Genomic DNA, 21,035 nt, shown 5'->3' with positions numbered 1-21,035 from the left:
GAATGTTTCTGGATGCTCATTTCTAGACTGATTCCAGATCAATAGTATCTTTTTGTAACATGGTGACCACAATATTATAAATGAGGTTTCCTTCTTTTTTAAGGTACTGTAACAAAACCATGTGCACGGGGTCCGGTAAGTCTGCAGGTTTTTCAGGGTCTCTTTCAATAATGCAGCAATACCTGAAGAGCTGTGAGAAGCTGTTAGGTTGGCCTGGTGAATCCAGTAACTGTCTTATCTTGTTAAGAGGTGATCAGAAATGAAAACCTATAGATCCGCCAGGACAGTACCAGGATTGGGATTACAGTGCCCTGGTGTATACTGAATGTTAATTATATGATTGTTAACCCAGTAGCCTGCTATAAGTAGTGATGGAGGATCAGTAGGAGGTGATATTCTTACTGCTCTTCAACTCCCAAACCAATGCCTCAGTGCACAGTACAGCAGGACACTGCACTGCTGAGGTGGCGTTCTTCAGATGACACGATAAACAAAGGTCATACATATTTAGTTATTTTAAACCCCGTGGCTCTGTTTAGAACAGCGAACGTTAACCGTGGTGCCCTGGCTAAATTCGTCTCTTGTACAGTCTGACATTTATGAATTCACTCCTTCATTTACTCAGTGAAGTAGTTTCTTACTATTTAGACAGCCATCGTGTGAAGCGGGGCTAGTGACGCACAATTACTGTTATGTGTTACCAAAGTGGGTACTACCCTTTAACAAAAGAAGAAAGCCCCTTCCTGTGGGAAACGCTGTTTCAATGTTAGGAATTAACTACTACTCGTATTGTTGAATACAGGTGCCATTTTACTTAGCTATGGAATATATAAAAACCAATGTTTATAGAAGGAACGCCACTTCAATAGAATAAACATTAAATTGCAAGTTAAAAAATACTTCTTTAGAGATGTATAAAAACATTCTTAAATTCGGTGCGGAATTTAATAATACAGTGAATTTTAAAAGAGACAGTTGCAGCGGTCCTTGTGTGACTAGAGTGCGGCGCACATCGTGCTTATGTACGGGACAGACGGTTGAGTGATCACACATGGGATTAACAAGGAGACAAATGCAGTGGCCAGTTAGTGCTGGGTGGACCCGATTTTGTGCAACAGCCTATAAGAGAGGTGGATGAAGAACTATGTCGGTGTTTACCTGCCAGCTCGTCTAACGTCAAAGGTTATAATGCAGACGCAAGGACAGCAAACTACGCTGTTCTAGCATAATAGAAAATGAGAGCTGCTGGGATACCGTATGTAAAAACAAAATAATCATGTTTCCTAGTATCAGAGGGATTATCCGGTGCTTTACGGCGCGATTACTAATTTAGTATTTATCCCTGTACGTTTTACACTGCAGAATCCAAGCACCGCCGGTGTATTATTAAGTGCGCTCTGAAACTTAATTCAGAAACCACTAAATCACCCTCTAGCTGTTCATCGCCATACATTTTCGTTGTTGTAGTCGCCGGTTGGTAGAAAGCCGAAAGTACTGCTGCAAACTTCATAATCCAACGTCCTTTTTTTCTGATTATTGTTGGACATTTCGGGCCTCGCAGAACCGCCTTCTGCACCGTTAGTTCAGTATATTTTAGTTTGTGTTGCAACTGGGGAAATCTGAGCCTACGCAATTGTTACTATGCCAGGTAGGTGTTCTAAGTTTTCATTTTATTTGTGATGCCTAGAAACAGTTATGTTCCTATGCGACTATCTGCACGCTTCGTTGTGCATTAATATACTAGGTTTCATATTGCATTTGTGTGGTTAAAGGCTTCTTTAAAGGATATATATATTCTGCTACAGTATATATCGGATCCACCCCTATATATCAAAGGATGGCGTTATAACAGCTATAACCTTTAACAAGCAAAGACTGGGAGGTTTTGCGCATGTGCTTCAAGAGAATGCTGGTGGTGATAGTTATAATAATGAGCTACAAAGTACATTTTAAAAAAAATAAATAAACTTCTTTACTTTGGATACATCACTTTCATCATGCACCTCTTTAACCGCTTGGTTAAACAACTTTTTAACCACGTGCGTTGTTTCTGATCTCGAAGATGACAGAAATCCGCACCTGCAGTGGTGCTCTGGGGCACACGGGGTCTTTTCTGGGCTGAATACAGTTCCTAATTCAGAAATGATCCAAAGTATAAATGTATCTTTGCTTGCACCTCTGCAACGAATCAAAAGTAATACTGCCAGACAAAAGCATTCACAGGTAAGTAACCCATTTCTGAAGGGGCAGGTGTTCCCAGCTTCGTTTGTCCATTTGTTAAGTCGTGTCTGTATTATGTACAGTGCAATTAACAATTTGCTATTAACGTTTACAATGCAGTTGTGCGGAATGCTGCATTTATCGGTTAATTACAGACGGTTTCTAAGGGTAGAACTATCTTGCATCAATACATAGCCTTGCATGGGTGGCTTATAGAAAACAGTCAGATAAATGCGTTTTGTTAGAAATTTATGAAAATGGTGTCTTAATCCCTTTTATAAAGAAGAGTTCACATGGATCATTTGGCGAAAAATCAGGAGCGTTTCCCTCTGAAGCACTAAGAAACTCGGAAAAGTGCAGTCTTTTTGTCTATTGCGCTCTCAACTGTAGCTTGGTGGTATATGCATCTAAGAACTATTAGAGTTAGTGTTGTATTTAAGTAAACCCTGAGACAATTACTCTTAAGCTTGCCTAGTCATTGTGTCAGTTACGGTTAGTCTTTGTAACTACAAGTGTAAAATTGTTAGAAAAGAATCAATACACCAGTTATAATACATTTTTTTGCATTTGATATGCAAAGAAAAGAGACTACACAGATTTTCCTTGTATTCTCTTTCAGTTAAACCTGAAAATGTATGCTGTAGGCTTTAAGGAAACCTACAGCCTAATGATCTTAGAACAATACATATATCAGATTAAAGCTTCTAAATCGGAGATGCAGACTCTAGCTCCATTGCTCTGCTCCTGGAAAGTAAGGAAATTCTAAATGAAGACCTAAGATTTGCACTGTAAATGCCAGGCAATAACCAGTAGCATCTCTGGAAAGGAGCTTTCCAGGGCTGATACAGTACATTGCTTCAGGAATGTCCTCACAACACTATGGCCACATTTAATTGGACTGCTCAGAACCTAAGCCCAATGACCGTCATTGTGAAATTTCTTCTTCTAATGCACACCCTGAAGGTTAGAAAGATAAGATGATTATACATGTATTTTCCAGCCATCTGCAAATGTCTGAGGAACAATGTTTTTAAATTTGATGCAGAAAGGATACAGTGCTTTTCTCTGTAGTCCTGAGCAAAAATAATAAATAAATGAAGCATTGACTTGCAAATTCATTTGAGCAGAACCATGTTGATTTTTATTTTATTTTTTTAAGTACCCAACATTGGGGGGATAAAAAACAGACTGTCTTGATGCTTGAGTTGATAATACCATCAGATGTTTCATTTACAGTTTCGGCTTTTGAGAAGGCCATTCCGTTCTGAGTGAGCACATGCTCACCCAGCTTTGCTTTTGCATTTAGCTCGGCTAATGATTTAATAGTCTAAACATTTTTTAACACCCCAGAAATTGTTTGGACAGCATCTGTAAAACAAAACTTATGGTGCTTTTGTGTAAAATATAGAAGTGTTTATTTTCATTAAAAGTATCAATATACCTGCATCGGATCAGAAGTACGATAGGCCAGTTCTTAACCATCCTTCATCAAATGAGGCCATTCAAACCGGTATAGAAAAAACTGTATTTGTAAAACGTGTCCATGTAGGTAACTCTCAAAATCAGATGCATTTTTAAATTCATTTTTAAACCATTTAAGTTGCTCTACTAATGAATTTCTGGAGGTTTTATTGTCACTTAAATACTTGTTTACAGAACTGAAGCCCTCACTTATTGTAGAGTGGCTATCCATAATGGCCTTGCCATTCACAGGCCTGGGTGTTCATGCGTTTTCACTTATTTGCATTTTAATTACTTTTTTTGGGGTAAGAAGTGTAAACAAATGTAAGGTTAGCAACACTAACTGCATCATCTCATTATGGATTGAACAGAGTAGAACACAATGCTAGCATTTCACTAGAGCAATCAATGACAAGGTCAGAAAGCAATTTAAATTGCAGGCTACCCACATTGAGAACAGTGTGAAACAGGTTTCATGGGGAATATTTGGTCTAAAGAACACCTCTGCAGAAACAACAAATAGCAGTGGTTTATTTTTCTTATTAAGCACACCACAGGCTCCTGAAAAATTGCTGTTTAGCTTCAAGGGGGAGGAAGCGTGGAAATATCTGTTTACTGAAACATTCCAATCATATGCCATTATATCGGGGAGCGAGCACAACTACAGTAAGTGCTGGAACTCTCACAGAATCAATACTAATAACTGTTTCATGGTGCTCTTTTATTTAATGATCCTACCTTTAACACTGCTCATAGTGATTATTAAGCTTGCAGTCCTTTTGCTCAGCATGGTGTGTGGTGCAGTTGTTTTTTATAATTTACAGAATATGTTCCTTGATACCTACAGGAATGATGCACATCCAGATGTAGATATCATTTATAAGTCCCTCTCCTGAAGCTGCTGAATGCTAAATGCAGGATATTACCTTAAAGTGGTTATTCAAATGAGTTATGAGGGTCTCTAACCCTGCTTCTGGGGAGACCTACAGGTTTTAGATCTGGTGTTTTAGCCATTGATTTCTAGAGGCCTGGAACATTTTAATTCTGATTCGTTAAAAACAGGTGGTGTGTTAAATTAAGTTATGCCAATCGTTTGGGGAATAAATCAGAATATCCTTTATTCCTCCGGGAACCAATATTCCCTTCATTGACTCATTTGCTTAAACAAGTGTTCCTAAATATTGAATAGCAGATTTAAGGTGACATCTGAGACTAAGTGGCCCTCTAGGACCAGGACTGGAGTGCTTCTGATTTTTTTACCTTTAGGAATAACTGGAATAGGGACCAAGGTTGGAGACTTTTAAACTCTTCTTGCCTTTAGTAACAGACGAGGCATTTGTGACCCTGGCTACCAGTGATGTTTACTGCCAGGGAGCGCTGGTCCTTGGACAGTCTCTCCGGCAGCACAGGACCTCCAGAATGACTGCAGTCCTGATCACACCACAGGTCTCCAGCAGCGCACGGTAAGAGGAGAATGAGTGTTCACTTTAGTATTGAACTGTTCTATTTTGGCCAGTGACAAAGCCAAGACAGAACTGCCTTAAAACAGCTCTCCACAATGAGGGCTAATGCTTTTACAGATATTCGCAGGCTGTATTTAATAATATTACGTTTGAGAAGTATTATTGTCGATGTGCTTAAAGCAGTTATTTACCTATCAATTGAATGGATGGATTGAATACAAGGATGCAAGAGTCTGCTAGATCCAGCTACTTCTCCCTCATCATTGAGAGCAATAGTAACCATCCTAGAACCTTTACTCCACCATCAACAAATTGCCTAAGCCAAGCTGCCCCACTGTATTACCTGCCTCATCCCAACTCAGCAACACATTCTTAGTTATTTAGTTCCAAAATCGATAACATCTGGCATCACATTCTCTCTGCAACACCTTACCTCCACATCTCCCTGCTTGCCTAGTTTTGTTAGTTCCCTTCTCTGACTTCTCCCTACGTACTAAGGTTCTGCATGCCTTAGTAAATTGGTATTGCATATGAAATCCTCCACCTGCCTGCTAGATCCCATTCCCATTGTCTTATTTCATTTTTTTTCTCTACTCTGCCCTCTTGTCCTCAATAAAATAAATGAATCCTTGAGTACTGGTGTGGTACCAAAAGCCTTCAAAAGTGCTGCAGTTACCCCAGTTCCTAAAAAAACAACCCAAATATGGCTCTGGACACCCTAAGCAATTTTTGCCCTGTATCTTAGCTACCCTTTCTTGCAAAAAAATTGGAACTTGCTGTTACAATTCAGATGAACAGCCATCTCATTGCAAAAAACCTATTTGAACCCTTCCAATCTGGTTTCCGACAACTAAGTAGCACATACACTGCCCTGGTTAGATTCACCAATAATATTCCTATGGCTTGTGATTCTGCCTCTTTCTATTCTTATTCTTCTTGACCTCAGTACTGCTTTTGACACTTTTAAGCGTGATATAGTGAAGCTTTAACTGGTCTTAAGCGGTTTTGTGACAGATTTTGTTTTTAATCCTTACACACCATTTTAATTTTTTTTATTCAAAGTGATTTGCAGTTGTGAATGATGTTTGTCATAGTTCCATCTCCAGCCAGTTTATAACCTGGCCTCCTCTTCTGACATCCACATTTTAAAGATCTATTTCCATCCCCACTCTTTGGCACAGTATAGTGAAATAGTTTGTCTTCTGAGGTACATTGGTAGTCTGTAATCGAAAGATGCTTTTAATTGCCAAGGGTGGCAAACTCAATTATACTGTGCATGTGAAATAAATTCCATGGCAAAGACATTCACTATGTGCTGGTATGGAATGGTATGCCTTAACAGAGCCTTAAATTTCCATTTGTTTCTATATCTACATGTGTTCCGGTTTTTTGAATGTATAAAAAAGGGGTTCTGCAATTTGTAAAAATCAAAGTTGTGATTTAATGGGTTGTCCTGTTTCAAGAAGAAGTCACGGTGATGTTCTGGTGAATTTTGTTTTCATTGTAATTACCTAAATTGATGGATGAACAGAGTAGCTTTTTAGCAATTTCCTAACTGCTTTATCCAATAGAGGGTCATGAGTAAAAAGCTACCCTAATCTTATTGGAGAATCTTGAGCTTGCATGAAGTGTGGTAATAAAAAGCAAAAATTATATTCTATAGTAATTCAGTCTCGTGGTTTACTTGGCATGAATCGGGTGACTGGAGATAAAAGTTAATATTAGCAGGAAAGAAGCTCGCAGGAAATGTCTGGGATTGATTAGCTATTAGTGTTTGCTTGTAAGCTTTTGAATGTTCTCACATCACAATAATACAGAGCCTAAAATAGGCATCCAGGGAACCCGAGATAGGGGATGCTGTAAGTGTGCATTGCAAAAAACATCAACAAAAGGAAACAAAACGCAACCAGTCATGTGACATAGCTCAGTGTCTGGGGACCAAATGCGTTCCATTAGAAAATATGTATAAGACCAGACTGCATGGCCTCCTCTCCTGTCCCAGGGCTGCCCTTGCCCGAGTGTTTGACGAGGTGGTGGAGGTGAGCGGTTTGGACAGCGGAGACCTGGCACACCTGGCGATGCTGAGACGCCCAGAGCTGGGCATCACCTTCACCAAGCTGCAGTGCTGGACCCTCACTCAGTACGCCAAGTGTGTCTTTCTGGATGCCGACACACTAGTAAGTGCAGTCGTGGCCTTTTCCATGCCGTGTTCCTCTGTGGAAAGGCGTGCGGGGATGCAAGTCCATTATTCTTCTCGTGATGGATGCAGTACAGGTTTTTCCTCACTACTTTATCCAGTTATTGATGGCGGGAGAACTGGAGTATAGCCTGGCAGGAAACGGGCGTAGGGCAGGATACATTCTGGACTGGCCTCCAGTCCACCACAGGGCAGGCACTCGCAACAGGACCAGTTTTCCCAGAAACCAGTTAAGCTGCAAGTAGGCCTTTGGATTGTAGGAGGAAACCCATATGGACGGGGGCCCAACGTAGAGACTCCATGCAGATAGAACCCCAGGAATTGGTGCCAGGGCTCCAGTTCTGTGAGGCAGCATTACGAACCACTGCACCTGGGTGTGCAGGTTTTTCAATCCATATAATGCCACAAGTGTTGCCTAGGCAGTCTAACTGCATAAACTTCTAGACATTCCATTTAAGAATTACCCCCCATTATAATTTCCCATTGACAAAACGCAGAACTACAATAGGTTGAGTAGTGGAAGACTTTGTTTGGTTTTAACATTTGGTGGTGGCAGTTGAGACCCCCCTTTATATTGACTTCAGTGCCAACAAAGGACACTCCTTGCTCAATGTAACCAAACAATGTTTCTTTTCATGTGGGAAGGTCTGTTTGCAGTTCGTTGCTGGACAAACAGGGTGATAGGTCAGCCCTCTCTGTACTTACAGGAAGCACATTGCCTGCACACAGTATTTGGAAAGGGTTTATCATGGTTAAACAGACAAGGGAGACCCCTGACGTTGGGGGTCTGCAGCAACTCTGGTAAATACAGCTTTCCACAAAACCACACTGAATAGCAATGATGTGGCCAAACAATCATTTTTCACTTAGATTTAAACCCAGTGAAAGTTTCATTTTTGTGAAATTAAAAATGAACTGAAGAGCAGGATTCACTGTTTTGCTTCCCTGTGTTGCGGCACTACATCTGTGTTGAAGAAGCCCGTTACCACTTCCCTGTTTCCAGGTTTTCTCAGTCTAAAAACCAGACTGAGCTTTTCACCTCCATCCTCGGTTGTGCTGTAGGTGTTATGCAACGTGGATGAGCTGTTCGACCGAGAGGAACTGTCAGCGGCCCCTGATCCCGGCTGGCCTGACTGCTTTAATTCGGGGGTGTTTGTGTTCAGGCCCTCCCTGGAAACCTATAACCAGCTGCTCCGGTTTGCAATGGAAAACGGCAGCTTTGATGGTAAGTCACAAGGAACTCGACACCCGGGGAACCTGAGGCTGGGAATGTGGCAACTTATAAACTGTTCTGCTTTGCTGTGATATGCAATCCTCAACTTGTAAAAATGCATATTCTACTACTCTGACTCACTGCAACCATACACAGTCTGTGCCATGTGGAATCATATTTACAGTATCTGAAAGGGTTTGTGGGAGGGTGGCAGTCTTTCAGTGGGGAGCCAGACAATTTCCTTTAAGTTTGCAAACCCCCAAGTGCTCTGGCAGCTGTAACCCACATAGATTAATGGATTTATTTAGCCTTATTACAGTAATAGAATAGGCTGTTACCACAATGATCCACACCAGGAGGTAAGCAGTTAGAAAATTGATGGATGGACATCCAGGTAGCTTAGTACCCGATTTCAGGTGCACTTAACAGTTACAAGGAAACGTATTTCTCTGACCAGTTTTCAGTGCACAAATGCTATAGTGAGTCCACAGAGGTTGAACACAACCTTGTGTACACAGTCCATGTCTCTGGCTCATTCCTCTAGCCCAAGGGTGGAAGAAAGACCTTCACCATCTACAGGAGGATGCATTTTCATAATCACACTTGCATATTTGTGGATCATTAATCTTATTCCCTCTGCCTTTCAGATTTATCTGTTAACCTAGGTTGGCCAAGGACTTGCTCACTGTTAAGAGATGTAACTTAAAGGCAATATAGGGACACCTTACACACTGGCTGCCCAGGAGGCAAGTGTAACAAACTGTATAAATGCGGACAACACTATTGTCTGAAATAAATGTCGGCAAAAATTAATCAAAAACCATGGAGATATTCCACTGCAGGTTGTAACAGCAATTCAGTTATTAGGAATCCTACAGTGCATGTGAAGATTTATCATCTCAGATAAGGAATTTATATCATTTTGGATTTTGTTGCAAATGTATAAATGTTCATTTTATCGCTATGCAATGTATTAAATTCGTGCCACTGGTCGTCTTTTATACATCTTTTTCTTGTTCTAGTCCAAGGCCAGTGGATCGGTTTGTGATGTGACCTGGGTGTAGGGATAAGGTTTTTAAACCAGTTTATGGCTCTAACTGGCTTTGAGATGTCGTAAAAAATAACATTTTGGAAAATGTGTAGTAATAGATGAATTGAATATATAATGGCATATGGATGATGTGATCATTTGTGGAAAATCTTGTTTTCTTTTCCTTTGATAAAAATCCAGTTCTACAGTATGTGTTTATGCTTACATTTTCTGTGTGTAACATCCTGGGTTCCTGTCAGAGCAATTGTAGAGGTGCTTTTTATAAAAAAATATACCCCCTACCTGGATGAAAATGTATCCCCCTGATTTTGATTTGAACACCAAGTTACCCGTTTATTCACACATTAAAAAGCATTATATTGTACAAGACACTATGTAAACTATTTTTTAAAAACAGACCTTTATTTGGTAAGTATTTTTCAGTGTTGTAAAATACACCACAATCACCTTTTGGTTTATATTTGATATCAAATTGCATTGCTCTACAGGTGAGTATTTTAAATACTCTGATGCATTGTGCCAATGCTCCATGTTCAACCCCGCAGGATTGTTTTTGAGGGATTTTCCTGTTGAGCACTGCTCTTTGAGTGCTTCCTAGCACCGTATTGAGCAGCTGAGCCATTGGGCTTTTGGAAAGGGCTGACTGCAGAGAGTACTTAGAATTGGTTATTCTAAGAAAGTAGAAATTTGAATATAATATGAATAACCTTTATATTAAGAAATGATTCCAAAATGGCAAGGATTTAAAAGATTCAGATAAAGCATTATTTGAAGTTTTAATTGGTGATGCTTTTAGCTCCAAGATCTAATAAAGCTTCAAGCTCAGCATGAAGTGGCATTTTTTTAAACAATGCAGTATTGTAAGTTAAGTATAATGAAAAGGGCTTTTTTTTTTACAAGCAAATGAAATGTCTTCACACAGCTTTGATTACACCACATAGCTCTGACAATGTGCAAGCTAAATTTAATCTTCACTGCTCTGTCTTGCAAGCTTGTGCATTCAGTTCTGGGGTGAACTACAGTGAATTGAATATAAAGGTCAAGAACCTTTTTTTTCCTCAATGTTGAGTGGCTAGGTTGAATATAGCATTGCAAATGCAAGTGGCCTATTCACATTACAGTAGTGACCTGATCTTTTGCAGATCTACCTTTTGTAAAGAATATACTGCAGATACACTTCTAATATAACGGTTTTTGTTCTGTTTCAATTATCTTCTCAAGGAGGTGACCAGGGAATCCTGAATTCCTTCTTCGGTGATTGGGCAGTAAAGGACATCCATAAGCATTTGCCCTTTGTCTATAACCTCAGCTCAAGTGCCGTGTATTCATATCGGCCAGCATTCAGGCAGTAAGTATTCTTCCCATCTGTAGTTGTGCTGGGTTTGCAGGGGGGAAAAAAAAACATTGGAATATTTGTAACATGTGCCACCGGTTTGAAATTATTTTAAATGGCAAATGCAGTGTTTGTGTATTTAAATCCAGTACAGCAGCTTTACTGCCCTTGGCATAGCCTGGTTTGGAAAAAGATGGCATCACTTTCAACTTCATCATGTGTGCAACATTGTAGGGCATTGAAATTACAAACATTGCAACTCTGGTTGTATATTGTTGCCTGGCCTTGGTGCCAGTTTTACCCAGGTGGCTGTCACCTGACCCATGTTGCCCTTTTACGGGTGTGCTCCGTTTAGGTACGGTCATAAAGCCAAAATAGTCCATTTCCTTGGTTCCGTCAAGCCATGGCACTACAAGTACAACCCACAGACCAGGAGTGCGTATCAGGAGCCAGGTTTCCCAGTGGGGAGTCACTCGGAGCACTTCGTGAACTTGTGGTGGGAAGTCTACAGCTCGGGAGTTGTCCCTTTAGTGATGCAGCACAGTGAAAGGCGGGAGTCCGAGCAACAGCACTGTAAGGTGGGATGCGCCGCACATTAAATACTTCTAGTAAGTTACTTGTTATGAGATGGGATACCTAGGGGAAGCTATTTCAAGCACTTGTGGCTTTTCGGCTAGAGTTACTGTATGTGGTTACCTAATTTATTTCAGGTACTCATTACATTTCCTACTGTATGTAAATATTGAATGCTGTTCTGTTTTTGGTCTTGTCAGCACAGCTGTTGTCTGTATGTTTGTTGTTTTTAGTGTGCATCTTTGAGAAATTCACCAATTTGCAATTTCTCATTTTTGTTTGTGTAGTACCAAGTAGGAAGTATTGAAATCAGTGTGAGGGAGGAGGAACCAGCTGTACCTTCACACATAGAATATTACCCACCAGAACTAGAAAATTTGATTCCACCTCAAACCTCATCAGATGAGTGGGTGAGTATGTTCTGTGCATATCAGGAGGGATTATTTCCAGAGTTTAATGGGTTAATGGCTGCTGCTCTGTCAGTGCATTCGCATCTATAACTGGATTATGCTTTAGTTTTGCACAGCATTGTAAAACAGTTGTTTTTTAAGCAGATGCTACAAAAGAAACATTTTAATCTTTATGAAATATTCACCAATGATTAAAAATGCTTTGATTGCAGAGGAAGAATAAACTGAATCTAGTTAGAAGATGGTTTGAGATTTAGATTAGAAGGACGTCTGAGTGTGGATTGAAGGAGCAGTGCAGCTGTTACTGTATATGGTCATCCCAGCCTGCAGGGCTAATTCTCGACATCCCCCACCCCACTGTAATCCACTTAGTGTCGTGCACTTGTCAGGTCAGCATGATTCATTTTGCATGCAAATGCCGTTGGAAAAATTACTGGACGATGGCTGAATCTTATCATAAATCGAAATGTAACTTAATGTTCATTTTTTTTCTTAACCTGGCAAACATAAAAGAAACCCACTGAGATATAGTGAGGACCTTGGTTCTGAGAAGCTCAAGATTGCATGAGCCTGTTCTCCAATACCTATTTTTATCCGCGAAGCTCTGCGATATTGAATAGTCAGATTTATGTACTGGCACAATAAAGTGCTGCTGTCACAGTGGATCCTTCAGAAAGTGCTTGTGATAAAAGGCTGTATGTGACTTATAGCAGCTCTGGCTGGTCTTGCTGCAAGAAAGCACAATTAAATGCAAAGGATTTTGCTTCTGAAAAGATTAGATTACAATCACTTATTTAAATAAGAAATATTACAATGCAATGCACTTCTGCAGAAGTGCAACCCAATAACTAATCATACACTGAAGAATGTACTTCCACAGCAATATCTTTTGTAGCTTTTAACGAGCTATTGGCATCTATTTCTTGATCCCTTAATCTTCTCACTTCCTGTTTTTTTCTAAATGGTGTATTTGTGTGGGGGGCAGTTCACTTGCAGTTTTTTTTTACTGTGTGCCATGATGCTCCATTGTTTGAACTGGTGAGTTATGCTTTCAAACATGAACACATTGTCAAAATGCGGATTATGTGACGGCAAGATACTGTAGGTTTTCCCTAATATGAGGGATTTGTACTCAATTTGAGATATAAATCTGTTTTCTAGTTTGTGTTTGGGAGCCTGAAATTTTCAGTATTTTAAGAATTGTGTTCCGTTTTATTGAACCACTTTCTTTGTGAAATATACTGCAAACAGGACCCTGACCATGTCTCTGTTTGCATTTGCCATTTTAATGGCAGAAGGCCTCCTGTGAGGCTTGTCTAGTTAATTGTGTATGAATATAAAAACGTCTTCCAAGCAGGTCCCATTAGATGCCTGTAGATCTGCAGTATCAGAAGCAAAGGTATTTCAGTGTTTGTGGGTGGGGCGACAATGATATCAAACTACTAAATAGGGCTCGCATGTCATTGGATTGACGTAGTATAGAAGATGAAGAAAAATTACACCCTCATATACTCAGTGTGGCACATTTCCCAAAAGTATCTGAGACGCCTATGATGAAATTTTCACACCAAAATCAAATATGTTGAGGATGGGTTATATTTTTTAAATAGTGAACTATGAATGGTTCAACTGTTAAGGTTGCATAAATTGTAAATTGTTTTGAGTGAAAACTGCATTTAGAATATCCTATTGCATCCTCCTACCTTTCACCGTGAAACTATAGCTTCTGTTGGTAGGTAAGAAACAAATCTTTTCTGGGAGAAAAAAAATTAAGAAACGTCCCGTTGTATTTCCATGTGTGCACACATGAGCTTTATGCATGCTCTCCGGAGAATTAAAGATTTCTTGTTTGATTCAACAGCAGGTGCACATAGAGGATTCTGGGAGTTGCAATGGCAGTCTTCCACAGCCTGAGCTTGCTTCTCTTCCACAGCCCAGTGCACCTGAAGTGGAACAGGTAAGCTTGAGCATTTTAAGGCGAACAGGGCTTTGAAATGAAAGAATAGGAAGTGGTCCTAAAAAGTAACCTCGATTCGGCTGTCTTGTTTCGTTTGCTCCGTCATTCATGTGCCTTTATCTGTAAGAATTTGGCAGTATTTATTAATGGCTTAAACTTTCTAAAAAATATTTTCTGAGACCCAATTTAAGAGTGTGTATATTCTATAGAATATTTCTCCTTGGGGAATTTGCTGTCCTTTGTATTTTCACACACTGCTATACAACAGGGTACACTGAAAAGCTGGTTTAAAAGTCTCACTGTATGGTTTGCATGGTTATCCTTGACCGTGCTTGTGGTTGAAAGAGTGATTGTGATTAAGCAGTGGGAAACCCCTGAGGACCTTCCAAGAGAAGAAGTCACTGTTGAAGAGCCCGAGATCCAGGCACCTGTGCCTCAGCATAGTCCTTCTGAAACGCCTGCTGAGGATCTGGTAGGTCATGACCGTCGAAATAGCATTGAGCATGTAACTGTGCAGAGGCTCGCTAAAGGTACAGTATAAGTCAGCCATTCTGAGTTTAGATTAGATTAAACCAGACAGCAGCCACTTTGGTAAAGCTCATGCCTTGCTTGCTTTTAAAGAAGCAGTTGGTGAATCTTGGATCGTATACACCGTAGCTGCAAATACGGGCCTGTTCTTGTGCGTAATCTTACATTTTTTACCTGACATGACTCCACTGTTCACAATGTGCCATTCCTCTTAAAGGAACATTCTTCATTAAATTAGTGTGGAAATTAGAATAATTTACTGTTCTCATAAGCTGCTTAAAACTATGTAATCCAATTGCTTATACAGCATCTCATGATGTATTTTTACCATATTTTAAACCTTCTTTTCTGTTTAAGGTTTATGGCAGGAAGAATCTTTTGTGAACACTTGTTCGTATTTCTTACTGTTTGATGGTTTAACACTTCATTTCAGTTTCACATGCATTACAAATTATATCTGTTCACGTCCTCCAATGTTCCTTTGAATAAACCCTCTAAAACCAGCAACTCTAGAAAAGTTCCTGTGCTGCTGTTTGTTTGGTTTGTCCGCTTATAATAGAATATTAAAAATGTCACCGCCTCCAGACCCTTGTAGTGATGTATACAACATGGTATTGCACCAGCTGAACAGAAAGTTTTCTTTGTGAGGGTGGATAGGCTCTTTTAACTTATTAGACTTGGGATCGTCATGTTTTAGTCTCGTAACAGGTGCTGCGCTAACCTCTTCCGTGCTTTGTTTTTTCAGCACTTCTGTAATTCGAGCAGCCACGATGCCCCTGACCTTCATCTTCTGAATGATCAGGCAAATAACCTTTTTTTTTTAGATCTAGTAGATGTTTATACTGCATCACTTTCCCCGTTTGACACTTCTTTGCTAAATAGCAGATTAACTCCTCTTCAGTACGTTTCTGTGCATTTCATCCCGTTATTCACTAGTTCAATGAGCAGGATTTTTCCCTTTTTAGTCTCGTTGTATTACTGCCTTAGTTGTTTTTAAACAGCCTTGGCTGCCAGGTGCTGTACAGTATGTTCTTCTCTTCTATTTGGGTGTGCGTGCAACGAATTACATCTGAATTTGCCAAAACAGTGCTCAAGAGATGTGTTATTGGGACTCTTTTCTGACAGAACAGATGAATTACCCTCACCTCACCTGTTCCATCCCCTTTTTAAAAAAGATCTAAAAGGAGTGTGATGTTTTGCCCATCGAGTTGAAGTTGTCAGAAGTGTACTGTATATGAATGAACTTTGCCCTTGACCTTTGGGTATCTGTGAAATTTTTAATTCTCATTTCAATTGAGTTTTAAACATTTTTGTTCCACATCTTCCAGTATTGGTGAAAAAAACATACTGTACTGTGAGATTTAGCAAAGTTCAGTTGATATACAAAAAGTTTCTATCTTAAATGTCCAGGCATCTCTAGTTTGAATTTGGGCTGTCTCATAGTGGTTCATCGTATTGAGAATAGTTAGCCATTGGTTCAATGTTATTGAGGGGAATTGGTGGGTTTAGAAGTTGGCAATGTCTTTTTTTTTTTTCTTCAGCTTTATTGTGGGTTGCAAATTACGTTCTCGGGTAAATGCCAAAGCCATTACAGATTGCCCTTGCCAGTGAGAATTTAATTTAATTTTATTTTATGTTACTTTGTCTTGAAGGGGCACAAATTTCTAATAGGTTTTGGTTGCCTTGGGAATCTTTATAGTTTGACACACATTTGAACCAAGAGATCATTTTTTGCGGGCTTTTTGATGAGCATTTCTGCTCAGTCTAGTTAGCATTTTCAACAAATGAATGCCATGCATTTAGGAAAGGGGTGTATGGAGGACTCTTCAATCTTTTTTTTTTTTAAACCACGGAACGTCCATTTTTAATATTGCCAGAAGTGGTTTTGGTTTCCCAGCTAAAACTTTAACCTATGATTATGAAACAAGGAGAGCTTCTTTAGAGATAACAGCAGATGCTTAGGTTTTTGTCTCCTTAGTCTCCAGAGCAGAGTTTGCCAGTAATCCTGATTACTAATCCCAGAACCCCTTTAACTTGCATCTCACTCCAGCCATTTCACAGCTCTGGCTGGAGTGGATTATTTGTGTGGCTGTAGATTTATTTTTGCCACCAGTTAAATGAAATTAAAACAAATATTCTTCATAATAAACAGAATGGAGATGTGTGTAGTGTAAAATAAATTGTGGGACAAAGTTCTAGACATAGTTCACCTGAAAAATGTTAAACATTTGATGCGTGTCAAAAAGATCAAGCATTAATACTACTGTCACTTTTACTTTGAAGATAATTTCTCTTTTTTCAGCATGGAAGCCTGAATGTAAAAGTATTGATCAATTTTCGGTTATTTGTGGCAGATAATAAAACTTTAAGCTAATCATTTTCTTTACAAAGAGAAAGATGTTGCTCAAATTTTGAATACTTCATAACTTGCATGAACTGGAGTAATTTTTCCTTTCTGTAGAAGATGACTGTGCTCTGGGTCTCGTACATCATTGTGGTTTGCTTAATGACTTGCATATGGGTACTGTTCCTGTAATTGCAGTTGTAGCCCATATTCATCCGCTCTCATAATGAGGAGTTTTTAGACTAGCTGTTAAAGGAATGTACGTAATGAAACCATAATTAACAAAACTGAGAATTAATCTGAGATTTTGAATTGCAGAAATGCACTCATTCTTACCTATGATCAGTTCTTTTTAAAAACACTTACAGTAACCAAGTTAATATTAAAATGAATGTTTATTTATATAGAATCGTTTTTTTAATGTTAGCCATAAACTTGTTTATTTTTCTAGAAATAAGTTTAGTAACATTTCAGTTACATTTAAAAGGAACAATAGTACTATCAGTGTAGTGTTGCAGGCTACTTCTAAACTGGTGTAATGTTGCCATCTACAGGGAACAAAAATCTTATTGAATCAATATATTGTTGTAGTTGATGATCATGAAAATTAGCTGAATGAGGGCCTTCGTATATGCTGTCTTTTGACTAGTGTCTTGTGTTTTTCCATTATAAATTGAAAATTATGTGCTGTCCTCATTCATGTTACACTTAAGCTTTAGATTTGTTCATATGTACTGTTATGATTTTGATTCTTGAACACTATACACCTACACGAGTTTCTTGTAGTTTAAATGGATAGTTATTTCCTATTGGGTGGCTAAGCAGGATGCAGTGACAGTTCCTTCTAAATTATTCTAATTCATTGTAATTTTGACCTGATCTGAAGGACTAGTATGATCCATATTGTAATTGAGAAAAAAAATCAGGAAGTGCTTTGCAGAAATAGCACTGCAAGTTTTTCATATCTTTCACATCTTGAGCCATTCTTTGTCAGTCTTGGATCCTTATTGTTCATCTGGATTCTCCCTGGGAGTCATCCTTTTCAAAGCTGCAAGTTCTCTAATCTTTGTCCTCCTATCCCAGGTGGATCTGATGGCTACTGTGTCAGAGCTGTCCATCGACATCAAACCTGAGCTCCCCGTTGACACCAAACCCGAGCTCTCGGACTCGGATCACCGAAGGATGTGGGAAGAAGGGCGCATGGACTACATGGGAGAAGATGCTTTTGAGAACATCCAGAAGAAACTGGATAGGTTTCTTGAATAACAGTTTGAATAATGAACCTCTGCAACAACAGTAATTGCCATTTCCCTAATAAACATTTGTGGGAAGGGAAATGACTAATGTGCATTAGGTCATAATAGTGAAGCAAACAACCGAAGTACATTTAATTAAGGAAAAGGTGCATTATAAAGTTATGAAAGTAATGGCAGACTGCATAGTAAACTGGAAAGCTTGTGGAAGATGTTGGAGCTGTACACTCGAACGAGCGCAGCTCATATGGTGTACATGCTTATTCTTGAGTGGTTTGTGCAATGTGCACACATTGTCGGATGTCGGAGACTTATTTTCCCCATAAGTGTTCTGTCGTGTATTTGTTAATCCTCTGACAGAGGTTTTCATAATTGCTGAATGACAGTGGAAAATATTGTTTGGATAATTAGACAAAACTTGTTCTCTAAAGTGTGGTGAAATGTCTTCCTGTTCCCTGAAGGAATGTGGTTACACCGGTTGTACCTACCTTTATTTGCCAGTGTTATACTTGCATAGTAGTGCCACTGCTGCCTTAACTTTTTTTCCCCACTGACCTGTTTATGTACATCTTTGGTATCACTTTTCAACTGAGGAATCCTTCAAAATGCAAATCATTTCCACGTTGTTTATAACGTGCAATGCTTGTTGCGTTCTCGGATCCTAATCACACAAACAAAATCGGTGCTACATAAAGAAAATGTAAAACCTTGCCGAAGCCTTTTTCTTTTTAAACAAATTGGATAAAATGTTTATGCCGATTTGTATTCTAAATGAGTAATATTAGTTTCATTCGGGGGGGATAAAATCAGAAGGGGAGGCAATTTCATTTGTTTTCCCCCTTTAAATAGGATACAGTACTTCAAACTTTGAAACGGCTGAGCATCACTACTGAAGGCTATCCTTGCCTTACATTAATGTGCCTATGGAGTAGGGAGTTTGCAGTAGAATTCTGTGCTTTACATGGAGAATGTTGTATAAATCATTTATATATTCTTGTATAGCACACATCAGTCTGTTTGATACAGAATGTTATTAGAATACAGAATGTTTTCCCATTGAAATAAGGGAGTTTCAAATAAATGATGTGTTCATTATAGTAAGCCAAATCATGTTAATGATCAATTGTGCATTCTAGGAAGTAAGTCATTTTATGGATCATAACCTTTTGAAGTGTGCATTTTGTTTTTGGATCTTGCTGTAGAAGATCAAAGATGGATGAATTTGCACACTGTTTTTCATAATAAACTATGACAGCATTAAACATCACCTTGTTTGCTTATTTAATTGAAATATGTAAGTTTAAACAAACCTGTAGCTTACCTTCACTGTGTGAACTTTGCTTAATGCTAGAGTCTCCTGTTTTACAGAACAAAACATTTCTCTTCAGATGTCAAATGGTCTCAACTTGACTTGACCACCTTGCTGCATCTCTGCGGGCTTGTTTCCACAATCACTAGCCATTTTTGAGTTTTATGCAAGATGCCCTCTCGTTAGCAACCCAGATATAGAAATATATTTGAAAATAAGGATGGTTATTTCTTGTAATAAAAATTGATAATTCAATACATCCAATATTGTTCATTGTATGATATACTATTATACCGTCACAGCGAAGTTATTCAGCATTGTGTGGCTAGAAACTCAGTTGCCGCTGTTACAGGCTGCCGAATAAGGTGCAACAGACGGCATCAGCACTACAGGTAGATGTGATTATTTGGGGAGGCTTGACATCGGTGCTCTGTGGTAGGAAGAGACCAAGGTGACAGTAGAGATTTTCAAGCTGCTGCCCAGCAGTGTTTGCAGATCATCCCATCCCTGAGGAAGCCTCAGGACACCTGGACTCGGGGTTATGACACCAGCATTGCTGGCTTTAGGAAGCCTGCTGTTGTCAACTGTGTCTTCCCTCTCAGCTTGTGGAATCTACAGTAGGCAAGGTGAGAAAGATAGAAGTTCACTCTCGGATATCACTGAAGTTGTAGGGCTGGTGGCTGTTTTGACCATTGGGTCTCCGAGTTCTGTCTTGTGCACACTATGAGCATTTACTGTTTGTTTTAGCCCTGACTCTTGATCACTCCCAAAGGCATGAGACTGTGCTTCTCTTAATCACAAACAAAATTTCCAGTTTAGTGAACAATTCACTCTACAGCAAGGGTGCCCAATCCTTATCCTGGAGGTCCAAGGACCTGCTGGCTTTTGTTACTGTTGATTCATTGGCCCCTCAATGATTGCAAGCAGTCCAGGCCCACACCATTATACTCCCTCCACCATGCTTTACAGGTGGGATGGGGTTTTGGTGTTGGTATGTGGTGTTTTGTTTTCTTTTAACATAATGCTGTGTACATTTACCAAAAAGTTCAACTTTTATCTCATCTGTCCACAGAACATTGTTCCCGTAGTGCTGTGGAACATCCAGGTGGTCTTTAGCAAATTTGAGACGGGCAGCAATGTTTTTCTGGTAACCTCCCATGAACACAACTCTTATTCAGTGTTTCTTATGGTAAACTCATGAACACAGACATCAAGTGCAAGAGATGCCTGCAGATCCTTAGCTGTCACCCAAGGGTTCTTTGTCATCTGTTTGAGGATTGTACGGTGTTCCCTTGCACTGATCTTTGTAGGATGTCCACTCCTAGGGAGAGTAGCAACAGTGCTGACTTTCTTTAATTTGTAAACTATTTGCCTGACTGTGAACTGATGGAGGCCCGAGTCTTTAGAAATCCTTTTGTAATCCTTTCCAGTCTTATGAGCTTTAACAACTCTTCCGAGGTCCTCTGAATTCTTTTGATCGGGCCATATTGCACTTCAACAGAATTCTGTTATGAAGAACAAGTTACCAAAATTTTGATTTTTCTTATTTGGCAGGGTAGGTCCCTAGGGCAGAAACCCAGGATAAAAGACAGACGACCCATGGAGAGAGGACACAAAGCGTGTGCCAGGTGGGAGGATCTTGTTTGAATCAGCCTCAAAGGCTAGATTCTAGCTACGTATGTGAACCTTCATTAAGAGAGCTTGCTGCTCTGTTGTGTTAAGA

General features: G+C 39.4%; 1 protein-coding gene across 3 annotated transcripts; it reads left to right on the top strand.

Moving 5' to 3' along the window:
* The first annotated feature begins 1,046 nt into the window (after window positions 1–1,046).
* On the top strand, window positions 1,047–19,270 carry gyg2 (glycogenin 2). 3 transcript variants are annotated; one of them, XM_015361465.2, is made up of 11 exons: window positions 1,047–1,648; window positions 5,003–5,144; window positions 7,147–7,321; window positions 8,404–8,566; window positions 10,827–10,953; window positions 11,294–11,516; window positions 11,799–11,921; window positions 13,783–13,878; window positions 14,243–14,350; window positions 15,152–15,208; window positions 17,834–19,270. In XM_015361465.2, the coding sequence occupies exons 1-11, from the start codon at window positions 1,642–1,644 to the stop codon at window positions 18,014–18,016; spliced, it is 1,404 nt and encodes a 467-aa protein (XP_015216951.2). In that variant the 5' UTR covers window positions 1,047–1,641; the 3' UTR covers window positions 18,017–19,270. The 3 variants fall into 3 exon arrangements, with proteins under 3 accessions (XP_015216951.2, XP_015216950.2, XP_015216952.2); XM_015361464.2 differs by having other exon boundaries at window positions 1,048–1,648; window positions 14,240–14,350; XM_015361466.2 differs by lacking the exon at window positions 1,047–1,648 and adding an exon at window positions 2,039–2,223 and having other exon boundaries at window positions 14,240–14,350.
* The last annotated feature ends 1,765 nt before the right edge of the window (window positions 19,271–21,035 follow it).

Source organism: Lepisosteus oculatus, chromosome 13 (assembly GCF_040954835.1).
Source record: "Lepisosteus oculatus isolate fLepOcu1 chromosome 13, fLepOcu1.hap2, whole genome shotgun sequence".
Classification (NCBI taxonomy): domain Eukaryota; kingdom Metazoa; phylum Chordata; class Actinopteri; order Semionotiformes; family Lepisosteidae; genus Lepisosteus; species Lepisosteus oculatus.
This window is presented reverse-complemented; position numbering and strand designations above follow the sequence as displayed.